The 20,043-nt window shown below is 33.3% G+C and overlaps 1 protein-coding gene across 1 annotated transcript in view; it reads right to left on the bottom strand.

The window, feature by feature from the left end:
• Positions 1-4,017: 4,017 nt before the first annotated feature.
• AstA-R2 (Allatostatin A receptor 2) overlaps positions 4,018-20,043 on the bottom strand; it is a 32,626-nt gene continuing 16,600 nt past the window's right edge. The window contains exon 4 of the mRNA XM_070105690.1: positions 4,018-7,930. Within this exon, the coding sequence (XP_069961791.1) occupies positions 7,835-7,930 (96 nt within the window). The 3' untranslated portion in view covers positions 4,018-7,834. The remainder of the gene's footprint in view (positions 7,931-20,043) is intronic.

The raw sequence follows: 20,043 nt of genomic DNA, 5'->3' as shown, positions 1-20,043 counted from the left end.
TTAAAGTTGAGAATAAAATGGAGTATGAACTGATAATACAATCTTTTATTCCCCTTAAAATTTCTTTGCTCTTCACATATGCTATGAATCGCAATCAAAGATAAGGGGAAAAAGAGAAGTAAACACTTCTTCAACAACTGACTAAAATAATATTACTCATATCTTTGTTTCTCTAGGGGAAAACAAATCGAGAAAGCAGTTTCCACTTGTTTGGAATCTCCAACAGAGAGAATTCCTGTTACCAAGAGCGGGTACCGCACTGCAAGCCTTCAGATTTTCTATAGTCATTACATATTTGCCTAACTCCGTTATAAAAATTTAACTGTAATACATTTTTTAAAAAAGTTTACTTTATTCAATAATTAAAATGTTAAATGCGCGATGTTCAAAATTTTATTGGAAATGGTCACCTGCTGCTTTTAATACGCACAGTTTCCATTGGTAATTGACGACGCTGCTCGAAACAAAGATTTGTTGAGTACCTTAAAATTTCTGTGGAGTATTCGACGGGGCATAGTCCTCAAACTCTGACCACAAACTTTAGTCCAGTGGATTCAGATCTGGACTTCAAGACGGCCAATCATCTGCAACTATTAAACCAAGAATCCTGCTTCTAAGAGACTGCTGAGTGGTGCTTGCCTTGTGTGCTGGAACAGAATCTTGCTGGAAGATCAAATGTTCTCCATTGACGAGAGCATTGCTTTACTTCTTTATTATGCTTTCTAAAACATCCTGCTGATATACTTTTGCCCTAGTTTCAGTTACTTTTTACAGAAGTTCACACGTGTAAAACTTTAAAGTAGACTTCCCACCAAACCATTACAACAGCTAGATGGTAAACACGTTGAACCCTTGGAATAACATTTTTTGCTTCTTTGTAAGTTTGTGCATACATTTTTTTTTTATCGTTTTTCTGCTTTAACAGTGAAAACTTTACCATCAGTAAAAAAGCTACCTTCATGGCCGTTAACCGCTGAACCATTGTAAAGGTATACTATGTATAAGGCATCTGTTGAGTCTAATTTTCTTCAAGCGCGTTGTCAGCGTATGACCAGTTGACCGTCGGTGGGAGATCGTACGCGAATAGTTTTTATGGCTGAATTGGTTCGAATGACGCGAGCACTTCTCTTTCTGTCATCAACTGTAGACAATTGGGAAAACGTAAGCAAACATTTTCGAAATATTAAGGCTTTTGAGCAGCTTATAAATTTCATTTACGCCTTTACACAGTTATGTAAACACCGTAGTACGATTTTCTTTAGTTCCCCACTCCATTGTTAGGGGATGTAGAGCAGGCTCGCCTCCACGCAGTGCATCCTAGGTAACGCTAAATGACCTGCCGCCTTTTACGACCGTTTTTTAAACTCCTACAGAGCTCCACTCCATTGTTAATTAGCAAAAGCAAACACTGAACTGATGCTTATATATGAGTCGACAATGCAAACAAGGTATAATAAACAAGTAAGGAGTAGAATCTCGCTACTTAAAGTGATATACGAGATTAGTGTACATATATATTTTAATTGATAGTAATAGATTCTTCTTTCGGAATTTCCTTAAGATTTCCTGCATATTCAACGATAGAAGCGTTATAAAGTCAAACGGAAGTTCAAAAATATCTATAATAGGTGTTTGGTTGCTAAAGGAAGGATTAACCCGATTGTATTCATTTTTGGCACAAGGGCATGCTGTTATCACAGAAATATTCTACCCGAATTTCAATACTAGAACTCATATAGTGACTGATATGTTCGGTAAAAAATCAGCCATACGTTCTAGTGTCTACATATTTGGTGTCTGGGTCCTTGATAAGTTATAGTCAGATTTTGACAATTTTTTAACGTTAGATTAAATACCTTGAGTACACTAATTGTGCAAAGTTTTATTCTAATAACTTCATTGATGTTTGATTTGCATACTGTGAAGTGAAAGAACCAGATGGAATTTAAAAGTTGGTTATATGTGAAGTATGCATGGGTGTCAACCGATTTCGCCCATTCCCAAAGGGTACAATAGTAATATATATTAGGATAACCTTACATCTTACACCGCAAATTTGGTTGAAATCGGTCAAATAGTTCTTGAGATACAGAATTTCATCTAAAAGTAGGCCGCACCACGCCCATTATCCAATTTTTACTCCGGCTTTCAAAAAGCTCACCCTTGTCATCCTGGTTGTTGAATTTTATTCAGTGCATTATCGCACTTTTAGTAAGTTTCAACATAACTGTTATATGGGCAGTGGGCGTGGTTATTATCTGATTTTACCCATTTTATGATTTAAACGTAGTGTATGAAGAAAATCCAAAAAGGCTTCTCGTTAAGTTTTAGATGATACAAACAACCGTTATGTCAAAAAACTATTATACTCTGTGCAACATGTTGCGAGAGTATAAAAATAACGGCAGTTTTTTCTGTGAATTTTTTCTTGCTGCATGCTTTGTAAACTTTTTAACAGAATTTATGGCAAGTCTAGGTATAGGGTATGCTACCGCACTTTTCAACAATGACATAATTAGGTTATATAATTAGTTACTACCAAGGTGGAAAATGAACTTTTTTTGTACTTATATAACCAAAGCGTAATTTTTACTGAATAAAGTACTTAGACGCAGTCACGTAATTATTATATGTGAGTAGAAAAAATTATTCCCTTGAAAAAAATGCTTGGCGCATAAAGTGACTTTATTTTATATTATGATTGTTGAACTGTAATTACAAGTTCAGAAAAATATGGTATATCATTTGCAATCGTTATTACATCATAGAACTAAAAACCTTTAATGTATTACTAAAAGTTGGAATCGAAATCAAAAACTTAAGCGTGATTCCAGAGTCAGTATCGTATTCCTCAATATTTTTATTTTTTTAGGTTGTTATTTATTTATTAAATCATGTTTATTTATTAATAAAATATAAGTCAAACCAAATCCTTATAAAACTATTGAAATATTGTGAATTAAATTTTCACATGCATTTTAAATTCCTCAGATATAATACACTTGTGCTAACGCTTTTTCCAATACTCGAAGCACTTCTGAAATACGCTTTTCGTATGGCCATCTGCTCGTTCTTCGCTTCTGACTTTTCCCATTCATTGGTTTCTTCAATTTTGGGAATAGGAGAAAGTCGCAGGGAGCAAAATCTATTGTTTGAGCAACCGGCTCCTTGTTGACGTCATTCAATAACTCCTGAGCGATACTAATGCGACATTGCTTTTGCTTAAAATTTAGCAATTTCGGAACAAACTTCGCTGCCACACGTTTCATACCCACAACATTCGAGAAAATTTAATAGCATGAGCCGATTGTTATGCCAACTTCCTCTCCAACTTCTCTAATAGTGATTCGATGATTTTCAAAAACAATTTTTTTCACTGTTTCGATGTTTTCTTCGCTTGTTGACATAGTCGCACCTCCAGGATGTTCATCGTCATCAACAACTTTGCGGCCTCCTGTAAAGCGCTTGTACCACTTATAAACACTTTTTTGTTGTCAAAAACCAACTACTAATCGGAATTTGCGCCTAATGCAAGCACATGATAAACATATGTGTCCGATTATAACAAAAACAAAAATATCGATAATCGAATGTACACAGTCCACGAAAAATCAAATTTCACCTTTTCCTTTGAACACACCTCGTATGTGATATTTATAATCGCTGCTGTTATTAACTGTTTATTACATATATCGAGCGCTTGTATGTACATATGTATATACGTAAAAATACAGTTTATATAAAAAATATTTCTTGGGATTTAAAATCACCTCTTTCATGTAACTAATTGCGTTTCATTTGATATATTTGTACGCATATGGCATACTTTCACATATGGCGGCGGAAGGCACATGAAAAAAATATTTATGTGTTTGACAGAATATATATTTAGAAGTATTGTAGTATAGTAAAATATGTGCTGACACAGACTAAAAAAATATATGGACCAACAATTTTAGCAACATAACCTTAAATTTTTTGATAATTTCTATTAAATTAAGGCTTAAAAACGCTGATTATGTTGAAGTCTGTTTTACGAAAAACACGAAAATTGTTATTGGAAGAAATATTTACTGAAATTTTGCACCATTTGACAAATCATGTGACAGTCAGCTGACTTATCATATGATAGACGTAAACACTTTATGCGCACTTATAAATAGTAAAAAATTGATGATAACAAGTCAAATACAATAATTAATCAAATATTAAGATTTACATTTTAAAATATTGATTTTTTTGCATTTCTACATTAGTTCCTGTTTTGCTGTGAATGGTAGAATTTTTGATTAAATTTTATGGTGATTTCCTGGAAAAATACTACAGACATTTCATGCATATGTAAATAGATGAACTGGAGGTGCAATGCACTTTTTCGGCAAACATTTTGACCTGAATCATATATGAGCTTACTATAGCATTCTCTAACATCTATCAATCCAGTTTCGGAAATTTGCAACTTTTTTATCATTAATATTATTGAGGTCGTATGGAAAATGTTGAGAAAAAATGTACAAATATTCAGCTAATTGCACTTTTATGGCTTTATCACATTATAGACAAACTGAAATTAAATAATTTGTTAGGCGCAGAAATCATTTCAGTCCATTGAGTGGTTATATCCACTTGAAAGTCAGTTAAAAAGTGTGTTATTGTGGTGTTTTTTTCAAATTTACTTTTCTAAAATTTAATTTAATACGCGGCGATAAATTTTGAAATATTTTTGAATACCTCGTTCTCATAGCCGATCTTCAGAATGACCTCCGAAACAAAGTGTCTGGCTGTGTGGAAAATTTTTGTGCTTAAAATTATCTCAAAACCAAAAATCAAAACTATTTATTATTACAATAGATGAGTGCAGGTAATGATCGAAAAACTAGTAAAAATTTTTATTTTTGACAAAGTGGCGGCTGCCCAAAAAAAACTTGCTCTTTGTAAAAAAATTTACACTTCAGTTTGGCTTAAAAACTCAAAAATATTATCAAAATCTTATTGCTTCAGTCATTACCTGCATATATGTATATCTATTTGAGTAGGTCGTGTGAAAATTTCAAGTCAAGCGGTCGAGCCGTTTCTGAAAAATTCTCCTCACCGCCTCTGAAAACAACGTTACGAGCTTTTAAAATTTTGCGTGCCGTTTAAAGAAAAGTTAAATCATTTTAACAAAATTCTCGTTCATATCGCTGAAACTGTTTGCCGGATTAACTTAAAATTTTCGGAAAATAATCGAAAATTTGAGAACATTAGTTGTATATATAAAACAAATAATCGATTTTATTAAATTTACAAGTGAATATAAGCGCTTAAAATATATATTATTATATATCAATTTAAAGATGACCTTCACATCTATAACCAAATTTTTTGCGTACAGCCGTCCGCTTAGTCTGTAGCTGGGTTAAATTAATTAATTTAGATGCATGTTTCAAAATTTAATAGTAACTAAGTCAAACTATAAAAATAATAACAACAAAATATAAATATATAAAATTTTGCTTAACTTGTACGTTTTATTTCAAATTGCCACTATACTTCTAGTTTTAGTAATACTATATTTTATACAATTTCTATTACAATTTTTTTTAACACATTTTAGTAATCATATTTCATATACGTGCACAAATCTCATTTAAAGTGTTTTCTATTAACATTTAGTATTTTATCATATTTTTAATTTCTGTCGACTTCTATTAGGGAACTAGTCTACTTGACAGAAGACTTATTGCAACTACTTAACGCATAGCTATAAGTATAATTTTTTTGTAAACATATGCATTAGGGTGAGTGAAAAAAAACTTCGCTGAAAAGTTGCTTGGTAGACACCTCTAACAAAGGCTCTCCAAGTATGAGTTCTCAATTGTAATGGGAAGGTCCTTCGCCTATAGATTTTCTATATTTTATTTATTATCATTTAAAATAATTCATATTTCACTTCCAATAACTTAAAAAAATATTCTCTGATGCTTTTTTCGTAAACCTGCTTTAAAATAGTCGAACTTCAATCGTTAATATCTTAGTATCCGTTAGGTTTAAGAAAAAATGCTCAGAGAATATTTTGTAGAGCATAAAATTTCCTACAAAATCTATGAAACGAAATATTTGTTCACGTTGTTGGAAGTGAAATATGATAATAAGAAAAAAATAGAAAATCTTTAGGCGAAGAACCTTCCCATTACAATTAAGAGTTCATACTTGGAGAACCTTTCTTGTATGTATCTATTAAAAAATTTTTCAGAGTACGAATCGAAAAAAATATATTAGATTTTTTTACCCACCCTAACATACATGCATATCTATTATAACAAAAAATAAATATATATATATATATGTGTGTATACATCCAAATATATATTTTTTGTTATTGTAACATGAAATCAAAACTTTATAAACTAGAAAAAATTATATACTTACACCAGCTACAACGTATGTGCTTTTAATACTTTTAATTAGACAATCTCATCAAGCAATTTATAGCTACAAAAATCAATTTCTCTTACTCGTGTACACAACATGACAACTACAAAAAGTATCTACAGTATCTTTATAACGGCTTACAATAAGCTAACTGTCAAAACATTATATGCTTAATTGTTTATTTATTTGGTTTCGCTTCATTGTTGTTATGTGCGCGGCTTGTATGCATATATGTATGTACCCTATATATGCATGTGTTTAAGTATGTCAGTGTTCATAATAATACTGTAATGGCCATCAATCAAAGGGACGCGCCGAATAAGCAACAACAATATATGGTATATGTGTATATACATATCTATGTTTGTATATACGCTACAGTCATCTCAAGTCAGTTTGGGCGTGCGCTTTCACTTTCAACATAATCAGCTTCGTTTCGTCAGTTAAACGAAAATTCGACTATCCAGTGGTGGGAAAGGCAAATTAGCGGCATTTCAGTGCGCATCAGTGGCCAATACTAGGCACTTATCGTCACTGGGTCTGTACGGTTAGGCTTAAGGGTGGCCGATGTGAAATTGTGTAGCAAGCGCCTGGAAGTAGGCAATCAAGACTTTCAACGCATTGCACACAAGCAAATGTGTGGTTGTGCGTCTGTATATTTGTATATACATATGTGAGTGTGCGGGTGTGTGTGAGCTTCATTAGTCTGCGCTTTTTCATTTACCATCATCTTCGTAAGCCTTAATTAAATCAGCACGTTCGGCGTTAATTGGCTGCTGTTGCTTTAAAAACTTTTAGCTTGCGTTGCCTACGACTTCTTTAGCGGTTAATAACGGGGGATAAGTGGGAAGCCGGGGAAGGCAAATATTCAATATCTCACACCCGCCGCCACTTTTCACTTTCTTCGAGAACGCATTTGCTTTTTAAAATAAGTTTAACACTGACTTTCATACTTACATACATGCAATATAAGCCTACCTACACATACCTACATATATATATATATATATATATATACATATACATTTCTATAAATAAATATTAAAGCTTTTAATTTATTTTTTTCTGCTGCTCACAACATTTTCAAAACTTCTTTCTGTCCACACAATGTTTTTTATTTATTTGTTGCCATTAAATTCTTATACAAATACATCTATTCAAACATATTTACATCCATATACATGTTAGTATGTATATGTATGTATATATGTATTTATTTACTTTATTCACCCAAATCGCCGGATGTGCGGCGAAAGTTGGCGTTAAGCGACATAATTTATCATTACACTCGCCAGTTGGCAGCAATTGTCCGTCGCTGAGCTGTGAGTCTCTCTGTATAAGCGTCTCTTTGCAGTCCTTTAGCATGTTATTCATACGCCCTGTTGTGCGCGCAGTTTTCGCCGCTGCTACTGCAGGTAATTCACAGGCCTGTGGTCGAGGTGCGGGCGCATGATGTACGCCTTGGCGGCGGTAAATCCGTTGAGTAATTTTGATATCTCTCCGAGCAGTGTATGGCCTGCAAGCGATACAAAAACAAAAGCAAGTAAATACAAATATTAAATTGTCTTGTTGGTTATGAATAAAATAAATGGCTATATTAAATGCTATTGTCTAGTGACGTGTGTTTGTTGTTGTTGCATTCTTTTGTTTATTGCTGTTATTGTTGCTGTTGCTGTTAACTGCTGACGATTAACGATGAGTAAATGGCGTAATTTTTGTATGTGTGTTTTTCTTTGCATGTACATATGTATATGTGTGTGTGCTCGCCACTTCCGGCACCGCTATATTTGATTAATGATGTGTCAAAAGGCGGACAGTCGACGCACAAACACTCCAACACATACAAACACACACACACACACACACACACAAAAAAGCATATGTTGTGTATGTTGCGCAAGTTAATTTAAATAATAGCAATAATAATTGAGACATAAAAATGTGTTTACTTATATTTATATAAGCAAATATATAACCGTATGCATATACAGGATGTGCCGAAGGTCTGAGGAAGTTTAGAAACGTTTGTTAACAGTATATGGTAATTCAATGCCACGAAGTCATTCCACGGGTTCCTCGGCTATATGGTAAGGAATAATGTCGGCTCGTGAAAACGCTTAGTTTTTTTGATTCCACTTCGTCAGATAAGATGTGGTTCTTAGATATAAATTAAGGGATCCTCAAATATCAGCGAATTTTTTGGAGGTTATCAAAAATCTCTGTCTGTTGAGTCAACCAATTTCAGTTCCAGCCAAATCTACTGGTTGATGGAGAGTGTGACATTCAAGACATTTCAACCTCAGTCTAGCGAATATTGACATTTGTAATATCACTTATTGATCGCAACTTGCTGGAAATTTGTTTGGAAAGCCTTTAAGCAAAAAAATGCTATAGTCAAATAACACCATCATAATAGGAACAATACCCTATAGTCTACATCTAATCCTAATGCAATTTTTATGTGTGTATTTGAAGTAAAGCTTTGGAAAGAAAACTTCAGTATTTACACAATTAATCGAGTCTCACATATTCTGAGCTAAGTTGCAAAAAAAATAAATTCTATCTGTGTTTTTGACCAACTGATAAATATGCGCGGGAAACAACATTTTCACATATTTTAATAAAAATCTTTACTATTCCCTTTAAAATAGGCTGCTTTTGCGCCAATACCAGTATGCCAAAATTTAATTCATTTTTACACTTGTTACAAGCCTCGGCTGGGATGACTTTCAGTGCATTCTCTGAAGCGGAGCTTTCATTTTCGAAAACAGAAAAAAGTCACAGGAAGCCAAATCTGTAGAATACTAGCTAAACGATGACTCTCACTTCGTGTTTGCAAAAAGAATTAGAGTGACGGCGCATTATATATCTATAAATTTTCCGCCCATCCAACAATCCAACCGTTTACAATGAATGGCTCAAGACATAGATGCCTCAATACGGCCAAGTAATATTCCTTACAGACCGCTCGACTTTGTGGAATTTTACTTTGATTTTTGACCGATTTTTTGAAGATTGTTGAACAGCTTGGACATCATATTCATAAACCTACATATCTCGTCACGAGCTATTGCCCGTTTGTTGAATGTAGAGTATTCAGCTATGCTGTCAAGCATCTCTTATGTGACCTCTATTAAGCGTCTAAAGGTTTAAGCTTTTTGGTGCAAGTCAAGTCTTGACACGTTTCATACCCATTACGTATTGAGTCGATCCACAAGAAATGTTGAGCTGCTTTGTTAACGCTACGATTTTTAAATACTATTTCATTAACTTTATCGACGCATGTGTTCGTAACAAAGCAGGCTCCCAAAAATAGTTTTGCAACATTTTCAAAGATTCCGCAAACGTAATTACATTAGAAACAAAAAAATTTTAAGTAAACTAAACAAACAGCTGCCAAATACACAATAACAATAAAAAAGATTGTACCAAAAAAAATAAAAAATTTTTTTTTAACTTTATCGATTCGGTTTGTGCGCGCAGTTAAAATTTGCCAGTCCGCTACAAATTTGATTAGATGGTACAATGAATGTATTGTTTTATCTCAGTTGTGTACACAAAGAAAGTATTTGTTAGTAAATATAGTATGCTATAGGTCCATGAAAGAATAACCTCGTAAATAAGTGGACAAAAAAATATTTATATTCTCAAATTTTTTAAAGTTGGGATGGCTACAGTAGCAGGTAACGAAACTAATTTCGCTTAAGATTGATGAAATTTGGGTTAGTACGTCAGCACAAATATGAAAAATACACTCAAAAAAAGTTCAGTAACTGCAATGGCGGCTAGTATTAAAAAAAACGTGCTTTATAATTTCGCTAATATTGCTGCTTTTAATCAAACTCTGGTAGAATGTGAATATTTTAGAGCAAATGGGCTCTAAAGATCGTAAGATTTGTAAAACACTTCGAAAAAGTAAGCGGTAAACTTTTTTAAGAAACGAAATTAACGAAATACTTTATTAATCAGATTAAAAACAATTTGGATTGAGATAAGTAAGTAATAAACGGTCTCTAAAGCACCAGGAGACATGTAATTTAGTTATCGTGTTTGCCTAGTAGAGACGCAATATTTTTATACCCAGCTTTTATTTGCTGAAAGCATATTTTATTTGATAATGTCGTCGCTATTTAGTTCGAAATATAGAATTGAAAAATTCTTAAAAAAAGCGATACATTTGTGGTTAACAATTTTTGCTAGTTACGGATTCCCAAGCATACCAAAAGAAGACTCATATACTATTTTTATATTGTATATTAAAAAACAAAAAAGCGCTACTTAATGTCAATTTCTCTAACATAGTTATAATCCTCTTATGTTCCCATTTCGGCATGCCTAGAATTATTCTAAGCAAACAAAAATGCCACACCAATTTTATTGTTGTTTTTGCTTTACTTGATTAATTGGTTTTGATATTCAATTGATTTTGTTGGTTTGGCGTATTTCTCCCGGACCAGGTATTGTTATTTAATAATTTCGCTGATTCACTTTGTCAAAACACCAACAAAATCGACAATAACAATGTAAATTTTAAAAGCGTAAAATAACCACAAACAAATATTTCGCAGCAACATGATTTCAACCACTCATATTGGTCATCATTTGTTTTCAAAGCGTTGCCATTTTGTTTGTTTTCTTTGATTTTGCTGTCGACGAGCTGATTTTGACTTTATTTGTTGTTGTTTATTAAATGTTATTTACATTTCGTGTGTATATAATGTTCTATTTGCCTAAACGCAAATAAACAAATGAACATATGCAAGTATATATAATATAATATATGTAGTATAGTCTATATAGTATTAGGCTTTTGTGATATAGTTCATCTGCTCAAGCATTGGTTGGCTTTAAACATTTGATTTTCAATGATTTTCGATGAAAGTTTATATCTAATAAGTTTGGTTATTATGATTTCGAAATCGATATATATACTAATTGTATATCGAGGGCTTAGTTGGCGTTACAGAAAAGTGCGCATATTTAATATTGTATAAACTGTGGTGTTTTCGTGTAAATATTTTGTTGCGATGTGTCGTCATCCCGATATTTGAATGGCTTATATAATTTTTTATTAAGCCTATACAACAAATGCTATAAGTGAACAAAAGTCGGCGAGTTTTTTAAAATAGATTTTTTTTTTTTATTTTTTCGAAGATCCGACAACTGTTTCCACATATCTATGTACAATAGTTATGCAATCAAAAAATATTATTCAACAATGTAATAAGAGCAAAATATAAATGCTGTCTATATTTTTAATTTCTTAGTTACTACATGCATATCTCGAAAAATATTGGTTTCGTTCACTGCCGCGCCGTGTGTTGTACAGCGTAATCTTTTGGGACCTTATCATTCAAATAACGGTAGAAAAATATGAACACCCCCTAGAGCTATCCTCATCGTTATTATTAACTAGACATGTACAATGTTCTATAATACAGTTTTCTTAAATATTTAATATGCAAGAGATTTATCGATTAATTTGCTATTGTTGTTCTTGTAACCGCATATATACTGATCTTCGAACTGGATTGTGCAAATACTATGCTAGTATTTATTTATAATTATGTAAAATTAGCTTTGCGCTAAGATTTCTGTGCAGAAATTTCAAATAGCTACCATATTTGTTATGTAGAAAGATGCTTATATAAATATATACCGTTGTAATTATTGCTCTGTGAAATGTATTTGAAATTCCTCGTCTAATTGGTTAATAATTTATTGACAGCAATGAAAATTCTCCTACAATCCGAAAACTTCTAATATATGATGTGCTTGTGTATTCATAATTATTATACTGATGTATTCCTGCGAGAAATGCATAATTGCAGATAATTAATTAAACATTTAGAGGAAATACTCAGTCAACTACGTACAGTACGCAAAGAGTATTAGTACAATACATTAGAATGCAAATCTAGAGTAATTTATGGATTGTCCTCATTATTATCACAAACTTTATTTACAGAAGTAATAGGCAAAAAATTGCATTATGCACCAATAAGTTAGAGTTAAGTTCAGTGTAATCCAATATTTACTATACTCTCGCAATTTTCACCGCTTAAAGTTGTTGAAATAGTAGCAAGTTTGGCAAAACTTTATATTAGAAAATTTTGTGAATAAATTCTACATAAATTAGTCGACAAGATAGTGAATGGGTTAATAAAATATTTGGTAAGTTATTAATTTCATTATATTAGAAATAGAAGAATTGGATCAAGATTATGAATATATGTACCGCTAAAGCACATATACTACCGAAATCATATCCATTTAATTTAAATTAAATTTCACACACATGCGCCAACGATACAAATACATATACAATGTATATGGTATACACTTAACAGGAAGTTTGAGAATCTTATATTAGATATATGAGAGATAGGCGTGTTATTGCTATTAGAATAAGATGCTCGCTGGTTAAGATATTTCCTATGCACAATGGTATGAAGCCATGTCGACTAGGGGCAATATTAAACCGATTCTAACTATTTTTGATACTAGTGCACATTATCGTGGGGAACATATGCTCTCTTAATTTCAACAATAAAACTCACAGTTAATAGTCAGTCATGGCTCCAGATATCTGGAGGCTTAGAAATTTATGGTTCGATTTGAACAATTCTTAGGCATGAGATGGCATATCTTAAAGGTACGATTTCTGCAAATTTATATTTGCATTTTTGAGGCTGTTGATTTATAAAAAAGTAAAGTTAAAGCATCACATGAATGCAAAATGATGATATATGGGAAGTAGGCGTTCCTGAGTAATAGAATTTCATCTAAAACTGGACGGTGACATGCCCATTGTGCAATTTTGATAAGGCCTTTACCTAGCAACTTGGCTGATAAATTCAATGACTCTGGCGCATTGGTTTTTTGAACTATCAAACTTTTATAATTTTTCAACATAACGGTTATATAGGGAGTGGGCGTGGTTATCATCTGATTTCAGCCATTTTCACACTGTTAGAATAAGCATTGACATGATGTGTACTGGAAAAATTTGTTTAATAAAGCTTTATTTAAAAAGGCGAGACCACGCCTACTTTTAAATATTTTCAAACCACTACTGACCCTTGTTACGAAAACTTTTGTATTTGACAACATATCTCCAAGAAATTTAGCACGAATTATTGTCTAAGGCTATAATGCAAACTCCGAAGAAATTGTTCCGTTCGGATTACTATAGCATATAGCCGCCATACAAACTGAACGATCGGTATTAGATCCTTTTCAACTTCATTTCGATCGTTAAACTTTTATACTTGACAATATATCTTTACATATTTGACTTAGATTATTTTCTAAAATATTGCACCAATATCTGAAGAATTTTTCAGATCGGACCACTATATCATTAAATATAGCTGTCAAACAAACTGAACATCAAAATCGAGTTCTTATTTGAAAACTTCTTTATTGTTGTAGGGCTACAGAGTAAAATAGTTTTGTTTAGCTAACGGTTGTTTGTATCACCTAACAGTAATCCAGTGCAAGTTGTAACGTGTGTAAAAATTGAGATATCGTAACGTTGTGCATGTGTTCCCCCAACGTATTTCATCTTTTGCCAAAAATTGTCAAAATCGGACCATAACTTTTAAAGAAAAATAATATGCAGATCCCAGTGCGCATGGCTGATTTTTTGCCGAAAATATCGGTCAATCTGTGAGATATGTTATTGAAATTCGAGGAATATGTTTCTTTGATAATAATATACGCTTGTCTCAAATATGTTGAATCGGTGTCAATCAATATTACGCTTAGCCCCCATATACCTAATATAAAGATTTTCGAATTTCCAGTTGAATTTAAACCATATATATCAGCCAATATGTGAGTTATTTTAATGAAATTGAGAGAGCATATCACATGACATTGTATCGTCTTGGCGTAAATGGATAAACCTTAGCCCCCATGTAACTGTTATTCACGACTTTGAAACGTCCGGCTGACTTTACCCCATATATATGTTTATATTCATTTTATTTAAAAATTGCTGAAAATAAGTTCTTAAGTATACCTGAGCAACGTTAAATATTAATGCAATCAGACCTTCTATTTCTATATCCCCAATGATTTTAGCATAATTGAAAAGCTGACGGAAAGTGAAATATAGTAATAAAACAAAGGGAGTCTCTGCCCTATGATACGAAATTTTATTAAAATTCATTCACGATTTCGTCGAACAATGAAGTTGAACCTTTAAGCCGGCTTTGACCGTTCCAAATTGCAAGAGTATGAAAGCCCTACCTTCCATGTTTTAATTTCTATTTTAACCTTTTTATTAAAACTTGTCATGAACATTACAACGCATAGGACGTTAGGGCCGATATAAATGAGTTTTAAATACAAAATTTTAACAGTTAAATTAAATGCCTCTTCTAAGTAATAGCAAGCAAATAACAGCAAAAACTCACTTACTTTCTCCGCGCTCAAGTAGCGCAAGAGCAGAGAAGAAGTGCCGCTAATTTTAGGCAAATGGAGAACATCAAAATAACGGCAATTCATTAAAAAGCGAAAGAGAACAGTCAAATGCCAATTAAATGGCACAAAAGTTGGTTGACAGCAGGACATTTCGGCATCAATTAGCAACCACGCGACCGACAGACACCTATCTCCGCCTGCCACAACGCCACCATCACACTCAGCAGACTGACCGACGGCACTGGCGAACAGTAATGGCCAGCGATGTCGTCGCTGCTCTCTACAGACAACATGTGAGTGGCAGGCAATCGTTAGAACAGCGGAATAACTAAATTTCTTACAATTCAGATGGAGACCCAAGCTCAGGCAATTGAAGGAAAGGACCAAAAAATAAAAGCTGTGTGGAAAGTGTGGCAACACCTTTTAATTGAATAGCAGTTGCGAGCCAAGGCAATAGGCAAATAAGTGAAATAAATCTTGGTCTATTTTTAGGCGGTCAAGTGTGCATATGTGAGTATGGTTGGTTTGAGAGGCAAACAATGGAATGGCGAAATTACAAAGTGGCAAAATAAAAATGTTATTCTAAGAGTTTAACAACTGAAATTAGTTAAGAGTAATTAATTTTCTTTTAATGACTTGACAAACAAATCAATTAAGCGTGGCAAAATGTCGTGAGAAGACAGCGAGAAGCGGGTGCGCTTACAAAACAACAGAGCATGTAATGGGTTCTAGGAAATGTATGCGCTTATAAAATATACAAACAGCGCGTAAAAAGTTCGTGTCACGATAATTGTGCAAGTGTGTGTATGTGAGAGTGTGTGCACGTCTCTTGCATAACGTCTTAGCCCACAAAATAAGCAGTTTAATGTCTTTTCAAAGAATTGAAAATTAAATTGAAAGTGATTGACGGCGAGAATCACACATATATAAACATAACGGAAGCACGCGCAGGGAAGCGTGAGAGAAATGGCCGCTCAGCAAACAACAGAAATTCAAAAGCATACAAAATAACGATTAAAAGTTAGTGAAGAGCGGGTGTGTGTGAGCAATTCAAAGTGCTCAAAAAAATGCAAAGTAGAGAATGGTCAATTTCATAAGCTTTAGAGCCTAAAAGTATGCACTAAAAGTAATTAAAAGCATACCATACCATAAATTCGTTGAAGCTTTGCAGAAAAGCGAAGAAGAGGCACATAAAAAAAGAAAGCAAAAAGAAAAAAATAGGGGAAGGAAAATACCACATACAAAAGAAAATCAAAAGCAAAAACCAAAACAAATAAAGAAATGGCATAACAAAAACAATAATAAGGAATAACAAGGACCAACAGGCCGCATTTTCTAAATAACGGGATTAAAACAAAGGCAAGCAAAGTTTGTTGCACAGACAAAATTAGAGCAGAGGGCAGGGTTCGACAACCCCATCTTACGAGTACGTTTCTCCGCGTAGACTTGCGCCCGTATGACTAGCAAATGATGTGAAGACAGTAAGGAGTAGAAAACGAAATACAAAGAAAACAAGCAAAAATGTTAACTTCGGTTGCACCGCAACTATAATACCCTGCACAAATAGAAAAGATTCCATACAAGAACTTGAGTTTGAACGTTCAGTTTGTATGGCTGCTATATGCTATAGTAATCCGATCTGAAAAATTTGTACGGAGATTATACCGCTGACTTGGATAATAATACACGCTGAATTTCGTGAAGATACCAACAAGTTCTCCATACAAGGACCTGACGCCGATCCTTCAATTTGTATTGCAGCTAAACGCTATTGTGGTCCGATTTCGGCGGTGCCGAACAATGAGCAGTTTTTTGTAGGGAGAAGGACGTATGAAAAATTTCGATATCTCAAAAACTGCGAAAGTAGTTCGCGTATATATAGACAGACAAACATGGCTAAATCACGCTGATCACCGATGTATATACTATATATATTTCACAGACCTCCGACGTTTCCTTCTGGGTGTGGGCAACTTCGTGGCAAACTTAATATAACCTGTTCATGCTATAACGAGAAAACGAAATAAAGAGGTTACGGTAACTGTAAATCTATGCAGTGGCTGCTGCAAGGGTAAGAAATTGTTGTCGCGGAGTGGTCGGCTGTTTTGTTGGTGAAGTTCCCAAAGAATTTGCATTAATTTGTTATGCTGTAAAAAACCTACAGAAGTAACAACAAACACACAACAGAAATTAAAATAAAAAAAAGGTGGAAGACGAGAGCTGCGAAGAAAACGTGGACTCACGCAAGGCACGCGGCACCGCGTGGCATTTCGCAAGAAATACCCAATTCTATGTAATTTTCTTTATAATTTTTTTTTTGTTTTTGTTATTTGTGGAGTTTTTTAATGACACCTACTTGAGGCGCGCCAAGACGTAGCTGGGTCAAGTTTGCCGCTTGGAATTTACACAAAATGTGGTAAAAATTAATACCAGAGATTTTTGTGCTAATTTAAGTCCTCTTTGTTGTTATTTTCATTTTTACGTTTGGTTTTTTTTTTCTTCTTGCCTAACAAAGTTTCCGCTGCAACCTTGTTCACTGGCTTGTTTTGGCCCAAATTGGGTCTCATTAAAGTGAGGCTGAACGTGGGTATTACAAGTGCTCATGCAGGAAAGTGAAAGGAAACGTTTGACAGTTATGTGCCAATATGTATTTACTCATGCATTAGGGTTGTACGAAACTTACAAAAAAATTCATTAAGATACAAATAATGTAATTAATTTTAAAAAGTTAAAAAGACGATGCTGGCACACTTTTTGTTGTGGAAATTTTTGAAAATTTATTATATAATCAGTGTGACGAGCTGTTTCGCTTTAGTCATGTTCGTTTGTTTGCTGTCTGTATATACGCGAATTAGTCCTTAAGTTTTTAAGACAAATGAAATCGATTTGGGATTTTTTATATACCCTTGTCTCCTCCGGCCCATACGAACTGGCCGATCAAAGTCAAGAAAAAGATAATTTAATACCTTTTATCCTATCAGAAAATGACGTGCGAAGGTTATTACAGTTCTTTTGTGTTTTAATTTTAAAAAAAAAAAAATAGTATTTCAGTACCACCATAATATATTAATATGCTCACTTTACATCCACAACTATTTCTTAGCGTTGCCACTTTCACCGTTTATCTTTCACATACCAATACTTTAACATATACATACACATAAATACTTTCAATAAAACTCCACCAATGAAGCGTCTTTTTTTCATCATCAACTTACGTCCTCTCCACTTTTCCGTCGCATAACCCAATTTCGTATATGATTTCATTCTCAGGCTGCCGAATATTTACATTTTTTCTTTGCTTTTTAAAAGTTTACTTTCTTTGCCGTTGTCCGATGTGGTGCTTGTTGACAGCAATCATTTACCTGCCGGCAGCTGACTTAACTTGTTTGTATGTAGCGTATTGACATTTGCACGTGTTTGTTGTAAGGTGTTCACATTAAATATAAATATGACGGTAATATATAAATAAATAAAATTTTATCATTTCCACTAGCAAGTATTCCACTATAAAACATACATATAGTTCTCTATTCCAAAAAAAAAAAAATATATATATATATGTAACATATATACTCGTATACACATATAGTTGTTTACAGACTTTTCTTACGCATTAGATTTTCTTCATAATTTATTGCAATTACAAGTCTACTTATTTATAACTTTTTAAAGATTTTTATTTCTTCTGCCCGTCCAGCGACCGACCACCACATGGGAGCACAGTTGGATGCCCAGCACAGCGACAAAGCATTGGATGCGACGGCTAGAGGTTGCCGGTTGCCATTCCAATCTGAATATTTTCATTTATTTGCAATTAAATATATCTTTCACACAGTATTTCATTTAACGCTGAACACAAATCAATTAAAAACGTTTAAACAGATCGTGAATGCGATACGTCAATCAGAAAAAGTTGCCAAATTGTGATATTGTGTAGAAAATAAAAAAAAATAATGGGGGCACAAATAGACGGCAATGAATAGGAGGCTTATATAGACGCTTATATTAATCATATATATGTGTATATACATATATGTAAATGTGTATATTTATGAATATATATTAATTTTGATTTAATTGTGCAGTCAAGAATGTCTAATAATGCCACTGATGGCATTTATGAAACTAATCAAGTGTGCAATTAGCACTTCATACATACATACATATACATATATATATTTTTATCGCTTTATAACATATGTATTTTTGGCTATGGCAAGTTCAATGCTCGCAAAACTCTCCACACATGCCGATATTCTTAAGACATACAAGAAAACAAAATTCCTCTTCGCAACGGAAGATCTGAGCTGATAATGAAAAATGCCAGCAAACTAATTGTGTAGTTGACCTTGCTATTTTTGAGTTCTAACATCTGTGTTTTTTAAAATATGAAACGCTACAAACTTTGCTTTCCATTTTTGACATTGATTAAGGATTCTCCAAAGAAAATATATATTTATAAATTTGCGGCTAAACCTAACAGATTGGAAATATAAATAAAAGCGAAGACTTTTTAACTAAAACAACAAAAAAATTTAAAAAAAAAATTTTTTTTCGGGGCAGCCGCATCCTTTATAGGTACATTTCTATAAGATAAATTGGTATTAAGAGATCGTTATATTGATTTTGATCGGTTAGTTTGATTGACAGCTATATGTTAAAATAGTACGGTATAAACTATCTGCTGCGAGATTGTAGCGGTATCTTGAACAATAATTCATACCAATTCTCCTGAAGTTATCTTCTCAAATAACACAGTTTGCCTTACAAGAACTTCGCTTTGAACGGTCAGTGTGTATAGCAGCTATGTATATGCAATTGTAGTCCGATATTAGTGATTCCAATAAATGAACAGCTTCTTGGGAAGAAAAAGACGATATCTGTAAAACTGAGAGACTAGTTTACGTACATACAAACAAACGGACAGACCGGTGTATAAATTGATTCAGCTGGTCACGCTAATCTTTTATATACCATATACACTTTATATGATCTCTGACGTGCCCTTCTGGTTGTTACATACTTCTTGGCAAATTTAGTGTACCCGGTTCAAAGCAGAAATATGGCTTACTCGCTCATTTATATTTTCGAGCATTTCAAGAAAGTTTATTAACTACGAGTGGAATTCACTTACAGTTAACATTTTCAGGTCCTCTAAAAAATTATATGTAAAAGATGCTTTTAAAAATGTGTGTG

The sequence above is a fragment of the Bactrocera oleae genome, chromosome 2 (assembly GCF_042242935.1).
Source record: "Bactrocera oleae isolate idBacOlea1 chromosome 2, idBacOlea1, whole genome shotgun sequence".
Taxonomy (NCBI): Eukaryota; Metazoa; Arthropoda; class Insecta; order Diptera; family Tephritidae; genus Bactrocera; species Bactrocera oleae.
This window is presented reverse-complemented; position numbering and strand designations above follow the sequence as displayed.